Consider the following 22,108-nt stretch of genomic DNA (forward strand, 5'->3'; position numbering starts at 1 on the left):
GTACTGAGATTAACACAAACACTATAATCATAGAAGTGTCCCTGGCTGGTACACCACAGTTTCTGGGTCATTCCTCAGCCCTCTGAGAGGACCTCATCCACATGAGCAACAGAGGGAGACAGTGAGAGAGGGTGGGAGTGAGAGAGGGAAAGGTATTTATAGAAAAATGGGGCTTCGCAGTACCTTTTCTTGCAATGAACCATTTCACGACCAAGTGAGTGTGTCCCAGTTTTATGTTCATCGCTAAGCCATAGGGTTTGGACCAAGGCTGAGGCTGGACAGCCTCACCCAGGATGGAGAGCCCAATTCTGAAATGCTCTCCCCAGTCCTTTGGCATTCTTCTCCTCAGCTCCTTACTGCTGGTTCTCTGAGAGCAGGGGAAGGCACTGGCCTTTATAGCCCACAGATGTGACCTTCAAAGTGTACTTCATTCACTCAGCTGGGTAGAGACTTTTGGAGGCAGTGAGCTCAGGTGAGGAGCAGCTCGAGGGTGTCTGAGGGCACACTCTGGCTGCACAGACCCCCAGGCCGGGGGCGAAGATAGGCTGGCTGGAACGTGCCCTGCCGCAAGCCGGGCAAGGATGAGGCGTTTCCTGAGCAGAAAGGGTCGCTTCTCCCTTCGCCAGAGCAAGTCTGGGACCCGGAGTGCCTCCAAAGATTTCTGTAAGTCTGTTTCTCTGGATTGATCATTATTACATGATGTTCCTGAACTACATCATCTGCAGGAGGGAAGCTAAAAGGAGCTAGAGCACATTATCTGGGTCGCAATGAACAGTACAAAAAGAAGTCCTGACATTACTGCTTGTCTTCCACTCGGGCGAAAAGATGAGCCACAGCTTCGTCTTGATGATTTCCTAATGCCTGGGTTTGATGATTTATTTCAGCAGTCTGACACTAACTTCTGTGACTTTGAGTCTTTGAATATGATATGTTTTATTCACTAAGCCACATCTAACTCTGAATATTTCGCCCTCTGCTTCACTGAGATCTGAATTGTCTTTTTTTTTTTTTTTACATTGAAGCAGATCTGACATTTCTTTCCAGACTTGTGCCGACTTTTTTTTTTTTTTTTGTTACCAACTTTTTAGTTAGATTCATTTTCTTTTTCTTTTGAAGAGGGGGCATGTTGTCCACATTTTAGTCTTTTTGCATCTGTATTGTCCTTAGTTTCCATATCTCTGTTTGCTCAGATGCAAAAAAGAAAATCAGCTGTATGCTGTTGTGTATCTGCTGTTTTACATTATTTTGTTGTGTTTGTGACTGAAAACAAACAACTGTGTTCCAGTTTTATAATTGTTCATTCTTATTAGTTGTCAACCATGTAAATGTGATTTACTTGCAAAATTTACATGCAAAATTCATTTAATGAACTGTAGTCTGGCTTATTTTCAAGCAAGATGGCAGAAATCAGGTAGACTTGAACATCAAATTAAGTATGATCAACACAGTAAGTGTTGACGTATTTCTAAGTGTACAATCCAGCACAGAGTAATCTCTGTGTTGTCCCACATGCTGCACATATTTGACATCTAAATGACTGTAGTGTGGAGATGGAAATAAGTGAGTCCAGTGGGACACTTTCTGCAGCAGAAGATGAGGCCAGTGACCAGGGAAGGCCAGTGGTTCAACATGTGGGCTAGATACCCACAGTCACAAATACCACCTTCTGTCTTAGATTTTTCTATTGCTGTGATTTGTTCGACTTAAAATATTACTTAAACTGTCTGAGATCTTTTTTTATGGTCAACCAGGGGAATTCAGTGTAAGTGTTCTGGCTGCCACAGCTAAGCATCTCCCTGTCTAAGGTTCCCAAATTAACCAGTGCACTATTTCCCATCATAAAATTTCTAACTGATAAAACTATATACTGTCCTTCTGTGCTGGACTTATGAAGTGCTAATGCCTCTGAAGAACATTAATCATCTGACTCCTTTGAGACTCTCTAACCTCTAACTGTCCCTCAGACCTTGGACTCCCTGCCACCAATCAGAACTGGCCAGAGGCATTTGGTTTCCGGCTGGGAGGTACTGGACCCAGTTACATTCTGTCTGTGGTTGAGGGCAGTAGTGCATACCTTGCTGGCTTGCAGCCCGGTGACCAGGTGGTGGACATTGAGGGCCAAGATGTGACCAACCTCAGCACACCGGCACTCATTGCTCTGGCTCAGACCCTGAAGACCGTGCCACCCAGCATTGGTGTGGTGTCACGGCTAGAAACAGGTCAGCTGACTCCGTAATCCTCATTTAGACTTTTTAATTGATGCAAACCTACACTAATATGGCAAATTTTTCCCTGCTTTTCAGATTGACATCACCCAGGCCCAGATGGCCGTTTTGTTTCACCATCGTGGGAGACAGTCCTCTGATGGTCGAGGAATGCAATGCCTGGTGGTCCGGCTGCGCGCAGTGGCCTCAAAGTTGGTGACTATGTCATGGAGGTGAATGGTATTCCAGTAAAACAATCATGAAAACTGCAGCAGCCATGATCAAAGCAGCGCAGGGTCGACCTCTGCGTCTGGGTGTGCTCAGTATGGCTCGCAGACCAAAGCGACTGAGCAGCAGCATGAGGGTGCTGTCACAAAGTGGAGACAGCGTCAGGGAGAGTCGGGCCCACAAAGCTATGGAGTTTAATAAAAAAGTGGGTGTGAAAGTTTCTTTCTCAAGGCAGTTTCTTCAAGTTGTTATATTTCAGTAATGTTATTTTGTTTAATTATTCATCTTCTACTGTCAGGTGGAGGAGGTACTAGGAGAGGAGCCTGATGTGAAGGAACAGCTGTTTGAGGTGCTGAAGCAGTATGCTTCTGAGAGGGATGTGGAGAGTCTGGCTGAAGCCCTGCCTGACATTCTGATTACAGAAGAGCATCAGCAACTGATTGACAGTGTCAGGTAGCCAATCACTTACTCATCTACACACTCAGAGTCAGAGGTAGTGAGTGCATGCATCTTATAGAGGGTCCTTCTTAAGGGACTTTTGTCACATGATCACGTAGAACTGGTTTTGATGATGGAGTCAAAACAGCATTAAAAGAAGCACATGCTCCTTTTTCTTTCTTCCTTTGTTGTTGTTTTTTTTAAACAACTGTTATCTGTGGTTATGGCATCTAGTTTTAGTAGGTGGAGGGAGTCATTTCAATCCACACCTCTCTATTCACCTTAATACTTGAGGTGAATTGAAAATTTGTGAATCCTCTGTTACATGTAGACTGCATAAACTCTGTCAGTCTATTCCTTTCTGTTTTATGTAATTTTTTACAAGATGACATTATGGAGAATGTTCCAGAGATGTAGATCTAGGGGGGAACAATGTACTGTAATAACCTGTCTGTCAGTATTTTTAAATGTGCAATATAGTTAAGCTAAACTTTAATTAGACTTGGGTTGGTTGTTTAATTAAACACTGTCCTTGTCCTACTATATGCAAATTGGAGGGGAAATTGAGTTACTGACAGAAATATGTGCGACAATGTGGACTGGTTAAGAACACATTGAAGACATTTTGCTGGCTTCAAAACTTTTTGGGAGATCATTGTACATTTAAGTACAGCGAAATGCACATTATGAATGGCCTTCAAGTACCTTAAAGATGTGTTAAAGTTGCCTGACTTAAAAAAGTTAAGAAAAAAAACAAACCAAAACAAAGTCTTTCAACTTCCCACTGCAAACACTGCGTGATATAAAGTAGAAGTTGGGGTGCTGATAAAATGGGTGAGGCTGGATTTTTGTTCTGATCTGGACATAACAACAATGTTCAAGTCTTATCTACGACATTTTCAACCCCAAACAAAGTGGTTATGTGTTAGTTTGAGTTTATATTGACTTCTTATATACCCAAATATATCATCTCAACATTGAAAAAGTTTTTCTTTTCCAAAATATGTATATTATATTATTATATTTTAGTTAATATAATTCTGTTTACAATGCTGTTTAATATTTGAAAGCGTGCATAACATTAAGCACTGCATAATACTGTGTTTGCATTGTAGGTAGAGACTAAGGTGATATTTTGAAGCTCTGTCTAATGATTAAACAACAAGATCTCACCCCTCTTTCTGGCTGTTGTTTAGAAGCTGCATTTTTTTTTTTTGGTTTGTTTTTTTTACTCGGGTTGTGCTAAATCTTTGTAAATGGTTTTTCACCCCCTTTAACTGTAAAACCGTAAAACCAAATGATTCACAGTCATTTATTAACAGCCTTGTGACAGATTCCACGTAATCCACTGTGTTTCACAGGCAAAAACAAATCAAAACATTTAAATAAGCCTTAATCCAAACGAACTGCTACATGCTCGTTTTCCCTTGCATTATTTACCTTAACTGTCCTGCAATTGGGTTTGATCATAGTATAAACTTAGATAAAAATGGGAGCACAGTGAGAGAGCAAAAACACCTTAATTGTACTAGGAAATCAATTATTTACAATCCCAACTTCTGCATTTCACCTAACTTGAAATGGTTGAGAGATGTAAATTAAAAACATAAGTAAATAAGGTTAATCTGATATCCAGCACTTGCTTCTTCCTGTGAGTGCTTTAAAGTCATTTCTTTGTTTCTCCCGTCTCAGGAGTTATAGCCAAGGGTATAGTTAGAAATTCACCACTGTATATTGCATTTCTTCCTCCTCAGCATAGATTGGAAAACCAAAACCCAACACACAATACTGCGCTCTCTTTTTTTCCTAATTTTTTTTTTTTTTTTGGGGTTCCCCTTTTCATCATCTCAGCTCTCTTTTAGACTTTCTCTCCTTGAGTTTCTTTCCCAGTTCTTCTTGTCTTCTGTGGTTCCCTCTTGATACACCGCACCAATTTTCTTTTCTTTTTCTGGATCTCATCACTGCATGCTCTTTATTCCTCCTCTGCATACAGCTCATAGCTGCTACAGCCAGTTTCCTGCTGGTGGTTGAGATATTCACACCTACGAAAACAGGGTAGTCATGCAGATGCTTCATCGCCATACCCACAGCCATAGTTCTCACACACATACTTGCTTTGAAGTTCTATGCTGGAAGAAGTTATGAACTGCTGCTCAGGTGAGTACTCAGGTGGTGTTTATTTTCATATTGTGCAGCAGTTTGAGCATTTAACTGATCATGAAGTTTCCTATCAGCTTTGTTTGGTCTCTCTCGTGACCATTTGTGATGGTCTCACTGTTAAGGAATTCATAGACACTAGCTTTGATTGGGCCAGTTTGTGAACAATGGCTTGCTTTTTGTTGAGTATATCTGCGGTGTCCTCCAGCTAAAGGACAGAGCTGTTTTCCTGGCCATCAATCATAGAACACAACTGTCTCTCACAGCTTTGATGGCACTATTCCCCTAGTAGATAGATGCCTTTGAAAATGCTGTGTAATGTTTTGTTTTTCACAGGAGTTCCATTAATTATGCATTAACTGTGACAACAAAGGACTGATAGTTCTTTACGATTTTTGCTCATCATTAAGCAGTTAGAAAAGTAACAGCAACTCGGAAAAAACTTAAAATCCTCTAGCTTCAGATAGCTGAGTTCTGCGAAATTGCATGACGTGTTTAGTTCAGGAGCACTGTGATCTCTATGGCTTTAGTAAGCAGACTGTTTGTACAAATATCTATGTATCCCAAAACTGGATATGAGCATTTTAGAGTATTGCTAAATATTATCTGAAAATTCTCCCAGTGGAGAAAAGCTAATTAATTGTTTTCAGCATAAATGTTGGTATAATTTTAATAAGTTGTGGGGAGGTGTGCCTCCAGTTTGCCCATGAGCCATGGCCTCAGGGTGCTGTGTTGGTTTAATGGTTTCCTCTTGAATCTCACAGTGAGATGTCCCGGGAATCTGGGGGAAAAATGTAATGTGAAAAAACTCTGTTCTTATTAATCATTATATTATTTAATAGGCATGTTTCAAAGCTGCCATTTTAGTTAAGCTGAATGACTGTAGGGATGTCAATTGTAGCGGAGGCTTAAATATTTCATGATAAGCCCTGAATGGATGCTGTGAAACTTGCATTTTTGTCCCCCCCAAAAAAATGCCCTCTGATTGTTGTTACTCTCAATTTTTCACTCAGCACCACTGATGGTCAAGCTTTGTAATTTCATTTCGTTGTAAAATATAATGATTAAGCATGACAACACAATATTTTACCTTCAAAAGTACTCATATTTAGTGGTATTGAGTGTAAACTCTTGAGATTTGAATACTGTCGAGTGAAATTAAAGCCAAATATTAATGTTTGAAGCAACATTGACTATTGCTTTAAATGATAATTGCAGAAACTTATCTGTACTTTGTTTATTGCTTTAAGTAGCAAGCGGTAGCCTGCTACATGCTAAACTAGAGTGAGAACATCTACTTGATAGCAAGTGCTATTGCTGAAGCATTCACTTCAAAGCATTGCCCAAGTTTAAGCTTCACAAGCTGTTTAAGATAAGGCACATATTGTTAGTCTGAATTTGTTGACATGAATTTTCTGCATTGTCAGATATGTTGTAACTAAGAGACTGACTAAGAAATTCAGAAAACAGATACCAGTACATCATATGAAAGATTATTGAATGTGCTATATTAAAGCCAGTTGTCTGCTTGCTACGATGCTGTCAGAACAAGTATAAAAAAAAAACCTGCCCCACCTTGGTATGATGCATGGAGGTCATGTATCACAGGATGTAAGGTGTGCTTAACAGCTTATGACCATGCTTCTTGTTCGTTATGCCTCACAAGACTTGACCAGCTGGGCTATGCTTTGCTCAGTCTAACTCTGTCCCCCCCGCCGTTTCGCCTCACCCTCCCATAGGATGTGTTCTATTTTTAAGCAGCCTACTTCTTCTAATAAATTCTCTCTTAATTTTCTGACTCACTTCGTAAGAGACGTGTCGTAAGAGACGCTCTTTGAAAACATAAGCTTGTCTATTCATGTATTTCACTTGTTGTAAGGAACTGAGCAAAATTACAGTGAATGTTAGGCTGAAAACTGACAGTGAGTTTCTGTATATAGACTTAAAGTGTTTGAATTGAATAAACCTTCTGATTTGGGTAGATATTAGCATTTAGGGAAAATGAGAAGTATTATTTATACAGTTGAGCACTTCACATGAGTTAGGCCCACTCCAGTTCCTCTTCCTCTTTGGCCTTACCCCTCTATTTTGAAGGATTATGGAGCCCCTTTCTTTTGGGGGATCAAGGACTAGTAGTTATCTACTCTCCAAATGACCCCCAACACCACAGTTGAAGTACTAGATGGCCACTTGATCCCCAGGAGTAGAGGAACTTTATCTGGAGTACTGAGATTGAGTCATCGTCGTCGAAGCTGCTGTGTTCCTGCTTACGCATATTACTGTTTCCTGCCCGCATTCATCATTGTGCCGACCTGCCTATTAAATTCCACTGGGGCTCTCCTCCTTTTTCCACTTCTCTCCTCTCTCCCTCCTCACTTACTCATCTATTCATCTCATTCTTTCCTTCCTTCTCTGAGGGACCAGAAGAAAGTCACTTACTACCTGTGACTGCTGAGTGATGGACACCTCAGTGACGAGGATTATCTTTTAATCGTGAACAAGAAGATGATCCTTTGTTGACCCTGACCCTTGACTATCTGACAAGACCATAAAAGATGGGAACAAATAAAGAGTGCCGCCCCAACCATGAAGTTGAAGAACAGCTGATGATGCCGCCTGAGGATGTTTTGGAGGTGTGGAGGAAAGTAAACTACAGCTGCTTTGATAGTTTTCTCTCTTCCTCTATCTCATTTATTCTCTTTTTTCATTTGGCTGCTTTCCCCGCCTGCAGCGAGTGCTTTTAAGATCCAGGACACCTTCATTTTTCTTCTCTTTTTGTATCTGGGAGAGTTATTTAAACTAGATGGAGACTCATAGAATGGATGCATTTGCATTGCTTAACTGAGTTGCAGCACATCCTCAAAGCCCAAAAGAGCCATGGGAAGGGATCGGAGCCTTTCCAGACACTTTCGGTATGCTATTTTTGCTTTGATCTAATCAGTGTTGATTGTACTTTGTATTGTTTGGGGTTGTATTCAACATAGTTGAAGTGCTGTTGTGCTGCTGCGTTTTGTTTTCATGATAAAATATATATTTTGTGTTTGCATATAAAGCTATGATTGTAGCATATTAAAAGATGGTAAAACGGCTAAATTCTGAGACCTCTCTGAAAAGCCACCAGTACTCATTCTTATAACTTTGTTGTTTTAATTCCACTCTTTGATTTCTCTCCTCTGTGTCATTAGTTGTACTTTGTGTTTGCAAATTCATGCTCAGCCCAGCTGTCAAAATCGGCTGATCAGAAGTAGGTCTGATAATAATGGTTTTTGCAATGAGTTTCCCAGCTGATTGCAGTTGTCATTCATTCCTCTGAGCATTATGTCCTTGATCCACCCCTCCTTCAGACCCAATTATAGATGGCTCTTGCCCTCCTTATAATTGAGGGCATCCCAAGTCCTACATCCAACTTTATTGAAGGAAAGAACTTAAGTTTATACTAGTTTGTTTTTGCCAGGTTAAAATGTTTTACAACATTTTACAAGATTCTTTTACTGAGGTTACAGCTCAACAGCAGAATTACAAGGAGCTAAAGAAGTTGTGGAGGTGATAATAGAAGTAAAAGAATTAAATGAAGATAGAGATTGTCGAAAATGCACAATAAATGGCCCTGTTCCGTTTCAATTTCCCTAACGACCTTTGTCTAAGCATCCATGGTGATGAATGAGTGTTTTTCAGGGAAGTTGTGTGGCCTACATAGACTGTAAGTTACAGACGACACAGCTTCATTCCCGGTAGTTACATGACCCTGGCCTAGAAAAAGAAACAGCTTCACTTCTCTTTTCTTTCTTTACTCTCATGGCTCTGTCACATTTAAATGCTTGTGTCTCTGTATCTCACCCCCTTTTTTGCCCATAGTTTTGCTGTCAGCTAATTAACTCCTACCACTTATGCATTTTTTTAATTGCTCTTTGATACATTTTTAGCCACTTACTCTGGTTTTTTTTGTCGATTGAGACAACTTTTTCTTGTCATACACAGATGAAAATAGCAGCACAGATCACAGCAGCTTGGCGTTACAGACCAGCACCTCTCAAGCCTCAAGGGACGTGTGGACTCTTTGCTGCATGACTACACCAAACACTTAATCACTGTCACCTACATAGAAACTCCCTTGGTTCTTAATTTACGTGAATGCGTGTGCTGTATGCACACAAAAACTGTAATCACAAGCTTACATTACAACACATAGTTAAACACATGATTCCCTTTAAAATAATAGATTTAATAATACTTGTAAGGTTGTTATGAGGTTGTCCACTACAAGGTTCACAAAAAAGAAATATCAGTTAACAGTCAGGCAGCAGAACCTTTCATTATGAATCAGCAGTTCTTTAAGGATTTGAGTCATTGGACATGATAGACTTCTTGTCCTCAGCAACCCTGATGCAAGTGATAAGTTGACAAAAATAGAAATCAGCATCTTGTTGACCTGTAGGGTTAACCTGCATGTTTACATGATACTAAGAAAACAATTATTCTATCAGTCTGACCAAAACCATGCTTTTAAAATGCATGTAACTGTGTTAGCCTGACTGAAATTATATTAAATTGAAGCTCTAAAATCTGGACTAACAAACTTGCATCAGATTAGATTGATCATGTGTGTGTACACTCAGCTACACTCACATGAGTTCAGTCTTTTTGCATCTTTTTGTACAAACTGTGACGTGCAGCTGTATGTTAATAGAGCCAAATTCCCAATTACATTGCTCTCATTCTCATATTTCAGTCTCTTTTGTCAGACAGTTAAATAAGTAATCGTTACCAAAAAGCTGCCCATCAAGAATCCTTTCCAACTTACAGTTGCTTAAATCTTTTTCAGACTGTCGCTTAATATCCAGATTTTATAACCACAGCAACATCAGACACTACATGATGTACGATGACCTCCCACAGAGAAAGTTCTACAATGATACAGTACAATGATTAATACAATCCACTTCATCCTTGTGTTATTAGCTCATTTCCTCTCCCATGCATATGTGTGTACTAGATTTCTAGTGTACTTCTGTTCCATCCAGGCTGCAGCCTGCTTCTCACCTGATGGCATCTGTGGTAGGCTTCAGCTCCTCAGTAACCTTTAACTGAATTAAATAGGTATTGAAAATTGATGGATGGATGATATAGACTAATAAACATCTAATGTTTCCTACACTTTATTATGCTGTTAAGTAACAGTTACACTTAATCCGGTTATTTCTATTTGGCGTGTGTTTGAATGACATGAGGGTAAGATAATGTGATTAGTTTCCAAGGGGCAGAAACATGGCACAGGCTAAATATAACTTTTCCAAGACATACTATTCCTCAAGGAATTCTTCAAGGATTGATGGAACTTTGTTCCTGATTTGTTTATTTTATGGTAGTACACGTTAATCTGTTAAGTTTGGATGACACATTAGCGGGTAGGCCTACTTTGTTTTGGTATAAACACCAGAGGGAAAATATCTGTCTGTTCCCCTCAACACTGAATATGAGCTGCCATCACTTCATAATCAAACTTTTTCTTTCTTTCTTCTTTTTTCTCTTTTAAATTATCAAATAGAGAAGAAAAAAAGAATTAACCATTACTTTCTCACAATGCTCTCATTATACCTGTTAATTCACAGTGACACATGTGAAAGTCAAACCATACTCCTGAGTCTTAACCTTAACAGGGGCAGTTGAATAAGAAATTGTGCTGCATGAATGGAGGCATTCTGGAAAACCAAAGCACTCTTTTCTCTTCTGCAAAATGAAAGTACCCAAGAGACAAGAAGACAGAGTTGTATTAAGGACAAGGCAGCATCATTTGGTAGGCGGGGTGGGGAGAATATGCAAAAGATGAAAGAAATAACTAAGGTGTGTGAGGTCTATATATATGTGTGTGTATGTTGGAGCTACATTTCTTTCAGTCAAAAATTTCAGTGTTAGATGCCAGGTTTAAATGTGAGTTCCCAGGAAACAGAAAACAGACAGAGCATGCTTCTTTGTTTTCAGTTGTCTGCTGATGTTGACTAATCTTGCAGTCACAGTACTATTTTTTACGTCAGGACACAGAGGTTAGGCATCAGAAGCTGTTGTTGATAAGTTTTATGCAGTGTTTGAACAATTAGTCCTATTCGTTTTTTTTTATTTATTGATTGAACTTCATGTTTTTATCTGCATCTGGGTTCATTTACATACTCATAAATGCTCAGCTAAAAACGGCAAAATGACAAACTAAAATACACATGAGGAGCATGTGAGTAAGTGTATGTGGTTGGGTTTTTTTCTTTTAAAGGGACAAAACACAGGGAGATAATGAGAGGGGAAAATAACGCTAGCAGGGAGTGGAGTGCTTCTCCCAGAGGTGGTTCTGGCACCGAGCTCCTTTTTAGTTTATTAGCTGTGAGCTGTCACTGATACTGAACACTCTTACCTACAGCTGCTGATGTGATCGCACAACAAAGCTCATCTTTCCTGTCATTCTCTCACACCCATGCACATTCTCTCTGAAACACCCAGCTCTACCTGCCTCAACCCTCCCATGAGGGGCTATGGACTGAACTATTTCTGAACCAACTAAATGGATTTTGTAGCAAGAACAATGCATATCAGAGCAAGAATACCTCTAGTCTGTGGCTGCTTTGGACGTTGGATGTTTTGAGAGATTAGGATACAAATGATTTGGATTTATGTGGAAATGCACTTGTGATGTCAGTGAATTTGATCTGGAAACTGCCTCTCATTTTCTATCCTGCAGATTCGTTTTAGTCATTCTAAGGTTGTTTGTGATTGCACAATGTTTGCCAGGATCTTCATTCCCAAAAAGCACCGGGAGCGTTTTGACGAGGTGGTTTCTCAGAGTCTGATGAGCCGGCTGAAGGGGCGGAGCTTTAGTGACCCCAGCCGCAGCCACCTTCGTCGCAGCAGGAGCGAGGATCACCCCGAGCGCCTCCTTGTCTCCACCCGTGCAAGTTCAGTGCCACGCACGCACGCGGAGGAAGGTGTGGCCCTCCCTGCCAGAGGCATGCGAAAGACCACCTCACTCATAGCAGGCCACTCCAGTGGCACCACCACCAACTGCAGGTCTGTGTTAACAATAATCAGTGATCTTTCTAGTTTTTGGGGGTTTATTTGATGCATTGAAAGAGCCCAAATCATGCCACATATTTAGAGAATATGTTAGAAGTATTACATCTTTTTTTGTCCATCTCTGAGTATTTATTTTTTACTTAAGTCAGACTGAGTCACAGTTGGGTTTTTCCCCAATTGATTTTTCAAATAAATTGTTTCTCTAAATGAAAAGTTTCCTGTGTTTCATCTAATTTAGCAACACTCAACAAAAGAACTGTATGTGAACGTATTAAATAATGTGGCTGGTGACTTGTTGGATTTAATGAATTTTTAAATGCTTCTCTGTTTGGTTATTAAAATCCCAATAATTATTCATATGAAAATATTCAGTAACACAGAACATGATTGTAAACATCCTGTTACTGTCTCCTGAACTTACAGGAATAAAACACCTCTAAGAAATGGATATTTTCTGTAGCTCTGGCCTATGAAGCTGTTGTTCTGCTCCCTCTGGATGTATTATCCATATTTAAGCAGGGTTGTTCATTCAAGATGTGAATTTTAAACAGACTGATGAATATGGAAATCTGTTGGCAAGCCTCCCTTGGGCTCAGCTAATGCAAAACTGTGTGAGATGAGTCATTAGTAATTAATAAATTCTACTACACTTAAGCATAGTGTATTTATGGTTTTATTTTCTCTTTTATTAAGGTTTTTAATAATGATTATTTTCCTTTTTTCATACTGCAACACCAAATGTGCTTATGAATTATTTGTTATCCTTCCTTTACATCATATTTAATGGGGTTATCCCTCCTCTCAGTTATTAATCAAAGCTCAAATCTTTCTCTCCAGGACTGTAAGAGTATGCAAGGGCAACACAAGCTTTGGCTTCACTCTGAGAGGCCATGCTCCAGTGTGGATTGATTCAGTTATCCCTGGTAAGTTAGGAACACTTGTGTCCATAAGTGTTCAACTATCACATTTAAATGACAACTGACAAAAGGCGGTTGTGTCTCCATAAATGCTACATTTTTTTGTAATGCAGCAATGGTTAAATGAGAGGTCTCCAACTTGTTTTCTACTGTGCAGGAAGCCCTGCTGACAAGGCAGGTTAAACCAGGAGACAGAATCCTTTTTCTCAACGGACTGGACATGAGGTTGAGCTCTCAACTACTGTTTGCATGCATGTACCCAAGTTCTATGTGAATGTGTAAGCTCTAATGCCAGAAAATAACCAGAACGAGATAAGAAGTAATGAAGAGGTTGCCACTTGACTGTTTTGTTGTTTATAGAGCTCACAGTCACAGAAGGAAGTAAAAATCTAATTTCAGATGGGCCATTTGATTCTAAAAATAGCTTAAGTTAAAAGGCAAGTGGTGATAAGGAAGTACCTTAGAGACTTTGCAGTCTAGCAAATGTAAGGTCTTCTGCAGAATATAGAGCTTCTCAGTATTTGGTTTGTATAGTTAAAGCATGGATTAAAGCAAAAATAGTGTTATTGTCTTCTTATTAATTTAGAATCTTTTCTACCAAATAACCCTTTTCAATACAAATGTTTGCATTTGTTATTGTTTGCAAATGTCCCTTTGAAGTACCATGTGTCTTGCTGCAGGACCTCCTCCCATGAGAAGGTGGTGTCCATGCTGCAGGGAAGTGGTGCCATGCCCACCCTGGTAGTCGAGGATGGTCCAGCTACTTTTTCCCTATCTGAGCAAGACCTTGCAGGGGGCAGTGTTCCCACAGAACGTGCCCGCTCTCCAGTGCTCAGTTCCCTGCAGTGGGTTGCAGAGATCCTGCCGCCCAGTATCAGGGTTCAGGGTCGCACCTTTGGACAACAACTGGAGCACTTGCTGACCATCCAGGAGAGGTACACCATCTGCAAGGCTTTGGAGAATTTCTTCCAGCACAGGGAGTTGTGCAGGCATGGAGGCTGGGGGAAACCAAAAATTAAAGTCTATTTGGTTGAATAAACAATATTAACAAATCAGCTCGTTGAGTATTATCAAATAAATTTTGGCTATACTAATAAGGCTTTGACACAAGTCAAAGCCTTATCACCTTTGCTTCAAGTACAATAGATTCTGCTTATAGATTTATCATTTGTGTGTGTGTGGGGGGGGGGGGGGGGGGGGGGGGGGGGGGGGGGGGGGGGGGGGGGGGGGGGGGGGGGGGGGGGGGGGGGGGGGGGGGGGGGGGGGGGGGGGGGGGGGGGGGGGGGGGGGTGGGGGGGGGGGGGGGGGGGGGGGGGGGGGGGGGGGGGGGGGGGGGGGGGGGGGGGGGTGCATGTGAGCAAGTGTAAGTTGATTCACATATGTGCATGGTTTGTCATACTCTTCAGCTCAACATGCTGAAAACCACTAATTCATGTGACCTTAGAATGGAAACCAAGGTGATCTCTGTCACCTTGCCTGTGTTTCCATGGCCACAGAAATGTAGACACCCTGATCGTGGATGTATTCCCAGTGCTGGATACTCCTGCCAAACAGGTGATCTGGCAGTTTGTTTACCAGCTGCTGACATATGAAGAACAGGAACACTGCCAGAACAAGATTTCACGTTTTCTTGGATACAAAGCACCAGGTATGTGCATTTTTCTGTCCTTTTACATTCTTTTTTTTACTTTATGCACATGTGGCTCATGGACGCTATCATGGGAAAGATTAATCATGAAGATCTTGACTTAAATCAGTGATCCACACAGGTGCTGCTGTGCAGCTCGTCATACTCCTCTTCCTATGCATTGCCAATGTGTGTATGTGTTCCAGTTCCACCACCACCACCACCACCTCCCCCTCCTCCAGAGCCCGAGTCTGCCCCTGAGCCTCATCGCCGCAGCAGTTCCATGAGGGTGACAGGGACCACGTACAGGAGCAGTGTGAGGGGACGTAGCTCTGATGATCTGGTCATTGGCACACACTTGGGCATGGGTACTGAAAATCATTATCTTCCTCATTATTTGTAGCAACACTAACTCTATTACCACCACAGATTCTTTGATTCTCATCACAATCATCTTTGTTACCATGAACACTCACAGTTTTCACATTGTGATTGTAAACATCATCTTGTCTAATATTAGTTAGTGTTTTGTTAGTATGTAGAGTTTGTGTACTTCTGCTTCCCATCTTAAACTTCTTGTACATAGACAGAGCATCTTGCTTCAGTTTAATCTTGCTTATATACTTAATTATAGTATTGTAGATTCCTATGAAGGCAAAAGAGCTGAATGCTCTCGGAGCCACTTGACTAGTACAGCTTGTTGATGTAATGCAAGACTCATCCCAAATTAACCTAAACCCACACACTGTAAACATGCAGTCTGGTAACCAAGTATGGGTTTATTAGCTAAATGAACCTCTTGGGTTGTATTTAAGTAATTCTAATTATGTATTACTATAGGCCTCCGTGCAGAGCCAACACAGGAAACAGGGATGAGGTTGGCTCCAGGAGAGAGGCAGTCTGGAGATGGTACCTCTCTCCCTGAGACTCCCAATAACCTTACCAATGTATGTACCCACCTAGGTCTGCTGTCTCTGGAAAACATCTTTACAGTAGAATTTATCAATATTCATTTAGGATAAAAAAATTTCACTCCAGTTTCTTTGTACATTCCCACCATACAAGCTGTCAGCTGTGTACGCTGAACTGGAGAACATGTACTCAGCCAAGAGGTCCAAGTCTCTGAAGAGTCGGCCTCCTCCTGCTCCTGAGAGTTTGCTGGACCTGGAACCTCCTTCACGCACAGCATCCCCGACAGTACATGCAAACACAGGTAGCTTAAACACTAGCTGCAATTAAATTCAACTCATTCTATGTTAGACTAGTTCCTATTTGATCTGTTGTGTGTATCAGTAAGTATGTTTATTTTCAGGAATATATTAAAAGAAGGAAAATAAGAAATTTGAATAGTGCTGCTGAGTATGAGCGATGATAAACGCAGCAATTTTTGAGTTAACTTTAAATTTTTAATCTCAAATACTGATGCACGACAAAGAACATGGTGATGGTGGAAGTGGAACTAAAACACACTATTAAAAACACCCTTCAACCAAAAATGTATTTTAATTTTATTGCTAGTATATGTACTTTTAGGTGCGATTTGTGTGAACAGATGTTAAGTCGCGATCACACTTTTAAGACTCATCTAACTTGAAACTGTATTTACTTAACACTGTTGTATTTGTTTTGCTAATGAATACATTTTTGGGTTTCAGTGGTGAGACATTTTTAACAAGTTTTGCATGTAGCATGATTAAATAAAGCTGAGATTAAGTTCTCAATGTATAGCTACACATGTCTATCATTTGTCTCAGGTTGCCGTAAAGGCCCCCCAACCCATTCATCCTGGCCTGAGCCCCTGCCTAGTCCACCTCCAGCCCAGTTCTACCCATCAGGGTTAACAAGTCAGACCAGTGGTGAGTCCAATCCCTACATCAGCCTGGACAGTCCCCCTCCCTCACCTCCAGAACCTGACTTCCCATCTAGCCCACCTGTCCATCACAGCAACAAACGGCGTTACACCTTCTCCAAACCTCCTCGTTCAGAAGATACAGATCGCTTTCTGGATGCACTGAGCGAGCAGCTGGGACAGAGGGTGGCCATCGTTGATGAATTTTTGACCCCTGAAAATGACTATGAAGAGGTAGAGTCACATCCATCCAGTACAGAGAAAAACCTAGCTTAAATGGATCTGACTTTGTTTGATGCAGAATCCACAATTACAAATTGTTACCAGTTCTCCATAAAAAGTTATTTACTTGAAAATCAAAATACCTAAAATACTTACTTACAATACTTACAATTTTAGATTGTGGTGACTGTAGGCTTATTCCCCGTGGTAGACTAATTCCCTCTTGTTCACTAATTAAAAACCATGTGTTCAAATGTAAAACAGGCCAAAGTTGACACACAGACATTTACAGAATGAGTACTGGCCATAATTACCTGTGGAATGGAAGCCATCACATTTTCTGTGAAACAAAATCAGGTTGAGAAATCAAGAATTTGAAATGCATGTCTTCTGAAATTAAACAAATTTTTTTCACCTGTGTACTTCGATTCCCAAAATTAAGTTTTTTTTTTTTTTTTTGCTATTTTAACCCTGTACAATCTTTAAAAATACAATGTACGATTCAGATATATAAGAAAAGGTACCCCTTCCTCCTCTGTTGCCACTCAAAACATTATGTGCATTTGCTTCTAATTTGACTTTTTAAATGGAAGTTTAATTATCTCATATAACATTTACAGAAAGAAACCTTGTTTGTTACTTTAGTTGTTAAAACCCTTTACAAAGTAATTTGGTTCAAGGAGAGCAGGCCACAATTTGTCATCATTGTGACTGTTTCTGATAAGTGAAGCTGTCTGTTGATAAGAGTATGTAATTGATTTCACTTTTTAAAGTTCTCTGCAGATGTTTGTACAGATGTTTGGCAGATTAAGATACAATTTTCAGGTACTGTTTTTTTAAGCAAAAAAATCTGTTTTTTTGCAAGAAGATAAATACGAAAGCACTAAACAATAACAGTTTATATTAGATGATTGAGAGAAATGCCCTTTTGTCTGGAAATACTTAGTCATGAGTTAAGAATTTGGATTAGAATTAAGAACACAAAAAGATTCTCTTTGATGTAGTTTTTTGAGTAAGTAGTTTTCAGAGTAGTACCTTAAGTTTTCCTAAAGTTCCACTTTGACATTAAAATCTAATGAGGTGTAATTGGTGTTAATGCCAGGATGTTGTGCAGATGGGCTTCCCAGATGAGGATGATGATGATAATGAAGACGAGCTGGGGGTGGACGAAGATGAGAATGGAGGATTTGTGGCTCCAGAGCTTAGTAGCCCAAGTGATGTCCAAAGTAGCAGCGGAGAAGAAAACGCCTCCTCCCTCACTTATTCCTCTTCCTCTGATCACATTCCTCCTCCCCCGATGACCCCTCCTCCACCCCCACCTGTTCAGTTCAACGACCCTCCTCCTCCTCCTCCTCCAGCGCCTCCACAGACTCAGCCTCAGCAACAGCAGCAACAACAAGCCATTAAGTACACTCCTGAGCACTCACCAAGAGTGTATGTGCCCATTCGGCGGAAATCAGGCCCTCCTCCACCACCTCCTCCCCGCAGTAACCCACCACCTAAACGCCACTCCTTACATAAAGTCTTGCCGTCAAGAGAGGAGCTGCAGGTACATGCAACCATACAAGAGCTAAAAGCATTTCAAGAACAACAAGCCTACCAGGAAAGACAAGCTTATGAAGAGCAGCAAGCTTATAAGGAGAGACAGACATATGAAGAGCAAAAAACCTATGACGAACAGCAACTGTTTCAAGAACAGCAGGCCTATCAAGAGAAATTTTTCAAAGACAGACAGGCTTATGAAGAACAAAAAGCGTATGAGGAGCAAAAAGCTTTTGAGGAGCAACAAATGTACCAAGAGCAGCAGGCTTACAAAGACAGACAAGCTTATGAACAGCATCAAGCCTACCAAGAACAAAAAGCATATGAGCAGCGTCAAGCCTACAAAGAACAAAAAGCATTTGAAGAGCTTCAAGCCTACCAGGAACAAAAAGCATATGAGGAGCGCAAAGCTTATGAGGAGCAAAAAGCTTATGAGGAGCTTCAAGCTTACGAGGAGCAGCAAGCATATCAAGAGCAGCAGATGCAGCAGATCTACCAGAGCCACCAATCAATGCCTGCTCAGCCAACACAACAGAAAGCCCATTCACCCCTGCCTCTCCAACAAATACACCAGTCCTTACCCCCACTCCCCTCCCCAGACTCCAACCATCCCCATGCAAACCACCCTGTTTATATGATTCGCCAAGCTCAGCAGCAACAAGCCCACCAGAGTCATCACCATCGACGACTGTCTCGTTCAGCCCCTCCCCCACATCAGCCTTCACCTCAACCAACAGTACATCCAAGCCAACAAGGTCAGTATGCTGAGGGTATCTACCAAAGTCATCAAGGCATAAGACCCCAACCGCATCATTCTTCAACGGAGATGCTCAATCAGATGCACCAAGCCCCAGCTCATCATTCCTCTGCAGAGATGCTCCACCAGTTGCAACAATCCCAGGTCCACCACTCATCTGCTGAGGTGCTCCAGCAGATGCAGCAAGTCCACGTCCACTACTCATCATCAGAAATGCTCAATCAGATGCAAAAATCCAAGGCCCATCATTCTTCAGCAGAGCTTCTGCACCAGTCTAACCAAATGCAGCAAATGCAGCCTCATCACTCCTCAACTGAGCTTCTCCATCAAGCTCACCAGATGCATCGGGGACAACCCCACCATTCATCAACTGAACTTCTCCATCAAATGCACCAAGCCAAGCCCCATCACTCATCTACTGAACTACTGCATCAAGCCCATCAGATGCATCAGTCCAAGCCTCATCACTCTTCCACAGAGCTTCTTCATCAAGTCCAGCAAGAGCCTGCTTCCCTCCCGGTTCAGCTAAACCGGGACAGCCACTCCCATCACAGCCGCAGAAGTCTCAAAGGTCACCACCAAACTGAAGTATCACAGCAGATGCATCAAACTCATCACCCCCAGCCCACCAAACCCTCTCCACAGAGACCCCACTCTATCCAGCAAACCCACCATCATTCCAGCACACCCCAGATCCACCACATCCACCACACCCCACAGCCCCTCCTCAGGACTACCAGCACCAGATCCATGTCATCCATCCTCCCCAACAGCCCCACAGGCCCCAGCCACTTCTCTCCACCTTTCAGCCCCTCCAGCCCACCCTCTCCACCTTCCAACCTTTGCCTCAACACCACCAGTCACAGCATCAGGTCCAGACTTCCACCCAAACTGCTCGTCCACAGTCGCAGCCCTCACACCACCTGCTGCAGTCCCCACACCAGCCACAGTCCCAGCCCCACCACAAGCAACCCCATAGCCAGAGTCAGCCCCAGTCCCTCCCCCACTCTCTCTCTGATCCAACAGAGCATCTGGAACCACCTCCACCTCCACCCCTCCCACCTCCATGCTCCCCTCCACCACTGCCAAGACCCAGTTTATCCAGGATGGACTCCAACCACATGAGTGTGAAGCGGCTGCGCTGGGAACAGGTGGAAAACTCAGAGGGGACAATTTGGGGACAGGCAAGTTGTGTGGGGATCAAACTAAGTTTTTTAAACTGTACAGTTGATTTGAACACAAACTACATTATAAAACTACATAATTTAAGCTTTTTTTTCTTTTTATTTACATTTTTTTCTTTTTTTTTTTTTTTTTTTTTTTAAGTTGGGTGCAAATTCTGACTATGACAAACTGCATGACATGGTGAAGTATTTGGATCTGGAGCTTCACTTTGGGACACAGAAGAGCTCCTGTGAGTACTTGCAACTGAATACACATCTGCAATATTTTAAATGTAAATTATCATGTGCCATTAGTCCAAGGGCTTTGGATTAATCCAAGTCCTCTTCATGCAGTATGTGAAAAATACTGTAATCAGTGGTTAATTTGACAAAAAATAGCAATTTTCAATCCATTTTACCCTGAATACAGAGTATTTCTCATGTTTTGAATGTATAAATTGATTTGCCATTTTATTCCTTGTTTTTTGCCTTCATGAAGTCAGTATTAACTCAATTTAAACTTAATTTTATATCTGCCTTTCTTGACGTTCTCTCAAACATGCCTGTAATATTTGTAATTTAACAAACACTGGTTCCATTTCAGTGCCTCTTCTAGAGCCACCTCCGCAGCTAGAAACCTTCAAAAGGAAAGATGTTGTTGAAATATTGTCCCATAAGAAGGCTTACAATGCCTGTGAGTATGATTATTCTATTTTATTATTCTACATACATTTACAATTTTTAAATTCTCATCAGTTGATAACAAAACTGTTGCTTTTCCTAATAGCCATGAGCATTTTACCATCCAATAATAAACTTATTTTCTTTGTGAACTTCAAGCCATCCTGATAGCCCACCTGAAGCTGTCTCCTGGGGAGTTGCGTCAGATACTGATGAACATGGCCACAGATAGGCTGGAGCCAGCTCACATCAAACAGCTGCTGCTGTACGCCCCTGATGCAGAGGAGGTGAAAAAGTATGAAGAGTACCGACAGGACCCCAGTAAACTTAGCGAGCCAGACAGTTGTGTTGCAGGTATAGCCCTGGCAACAGGGGTTGGTTTTTGTTTGTATGTAATGTATATAAAATCATTTTGTGGATGTTCTGTTAGACTCATGTCAGCACTTTTGTTTATCAGATGTTATCGTACCCGAGTACAAGACCCGTCTACAGAGCCTCCTCTTCAAATGTTCTCTTCAGGAGAAGACAGAGGAACTGAGAGGAGCATACGACTGTATATATAAGGCCCCTCCATGGAGCTGAAAACCAGCAAGAAGCTTGCTAAGATACCTAGAGGTAGTCTATCACAATTAAAGGAGCATTTTAAAAAGGAATATATATCTATATATATCTATATATATATATATATATATATATACACTGTAAACTATACTGTAAAATTCTACAAATATTGTAGGTGATGTTGCTCCTGCTTGGCATTCTGCCTGTCGTACCTCCATATGGAGCCCATTGGGTCAGCTGCAGGGTTGTCAGATGGAGCTACCATTCACAAATGTTTTCCCCCTACCCAGTACATACAAAGTTCACAGAGGTGTAAAAGCGTTTGCTGCTATAACCTTTTCATGTACTGCATCAGATACATCTATTGCTTCATTTAGGAAGATGGTGCTTGTTATCAAGGTGTGAAGAGTTAATTATCTAAGGACACAGCCTGTTCTGTAAACTGGAATAAGAAAAGCAGTATATTATATCTTGTTTGTATCTTTTTTTTTTTTTTTTAACTTCTTTAGTTTGTGTTGGCAATGGGGAACTATCTGAATAACAGCCAACCTAAAACCAACAAGACTACAGGCTTCAAATCAACTTCCTCACTGCAGGTAACCATGCATCATACAAGCTGAAATATTTGACATAAAACACATAAAACCAATTGTTTGAACATGCCATCTGTTTGCATTTTTAATCCTTTTGTACTCATTCCATTATA

The 22,108-nt window shown here is 41.2% G+C and overlaps 1 protein-coding gene across 1 annotated transcript; it reads left to right on the top strand.

Moving 5' to 3' along the window:
• Nucleotides 1–230: 230 nt before the first annotated feature.
• grid2ipa (glutamate receptor, ionotropic, delta 2 (Grid2) interacting protein, a) lies at nt 231–21,995 on the top strand. Its single transcript, XM_041996420.1, is given in 23 exon segments — nt 231–663; nt 1,965–2,232; nt 2,325–2,382; nt 2,384–2,464; nt 2,467–2,637; nt 2,731–2,885; nt 11,802–12,077; nt 12,921–13,006; nt 13,158–13,179; nt 13,181–13,225; nt 13,681–13,977; nt 14,497–14,648; nt 14,834–14,995; nt 15,468–15,574; nt 15,693–15,840; nt 16,382–16,710; nt 17,801–19,723; nt 19,726–20,181; nt 20,324–20,411; nt 20,765–20,854; nt 21,001–21,195; nt 21,299–21,456; nt 21,912–21,995. Coding segments are annotated over 22 exon segments (5,316 nt in total). The 5' UTR covers nt 231–581; the 3' UTR covers nt 21,424–21,456; nt 21,912–21,995.
• Nucleotides 21,996–22,108: the final 113 nt, after the last annotated feature.

Source organism: Melanotaenia boesemani, chromosome 2 (genome assembly GCF_017639745.1).
Source record: "Melanotaenia boesemani isolate fMelBoe1 chromosome 2, fMelBoe1.pri, whole genome shotgun sequence".
Taxonomy (NCBI): domain Eukaryota; kingdom Metazoa; phylum Chordata; class Actinopteri; order Atheriniformes; family Melanotaeniidae; genus Melanotaenia; species Melanotaenia boesemani.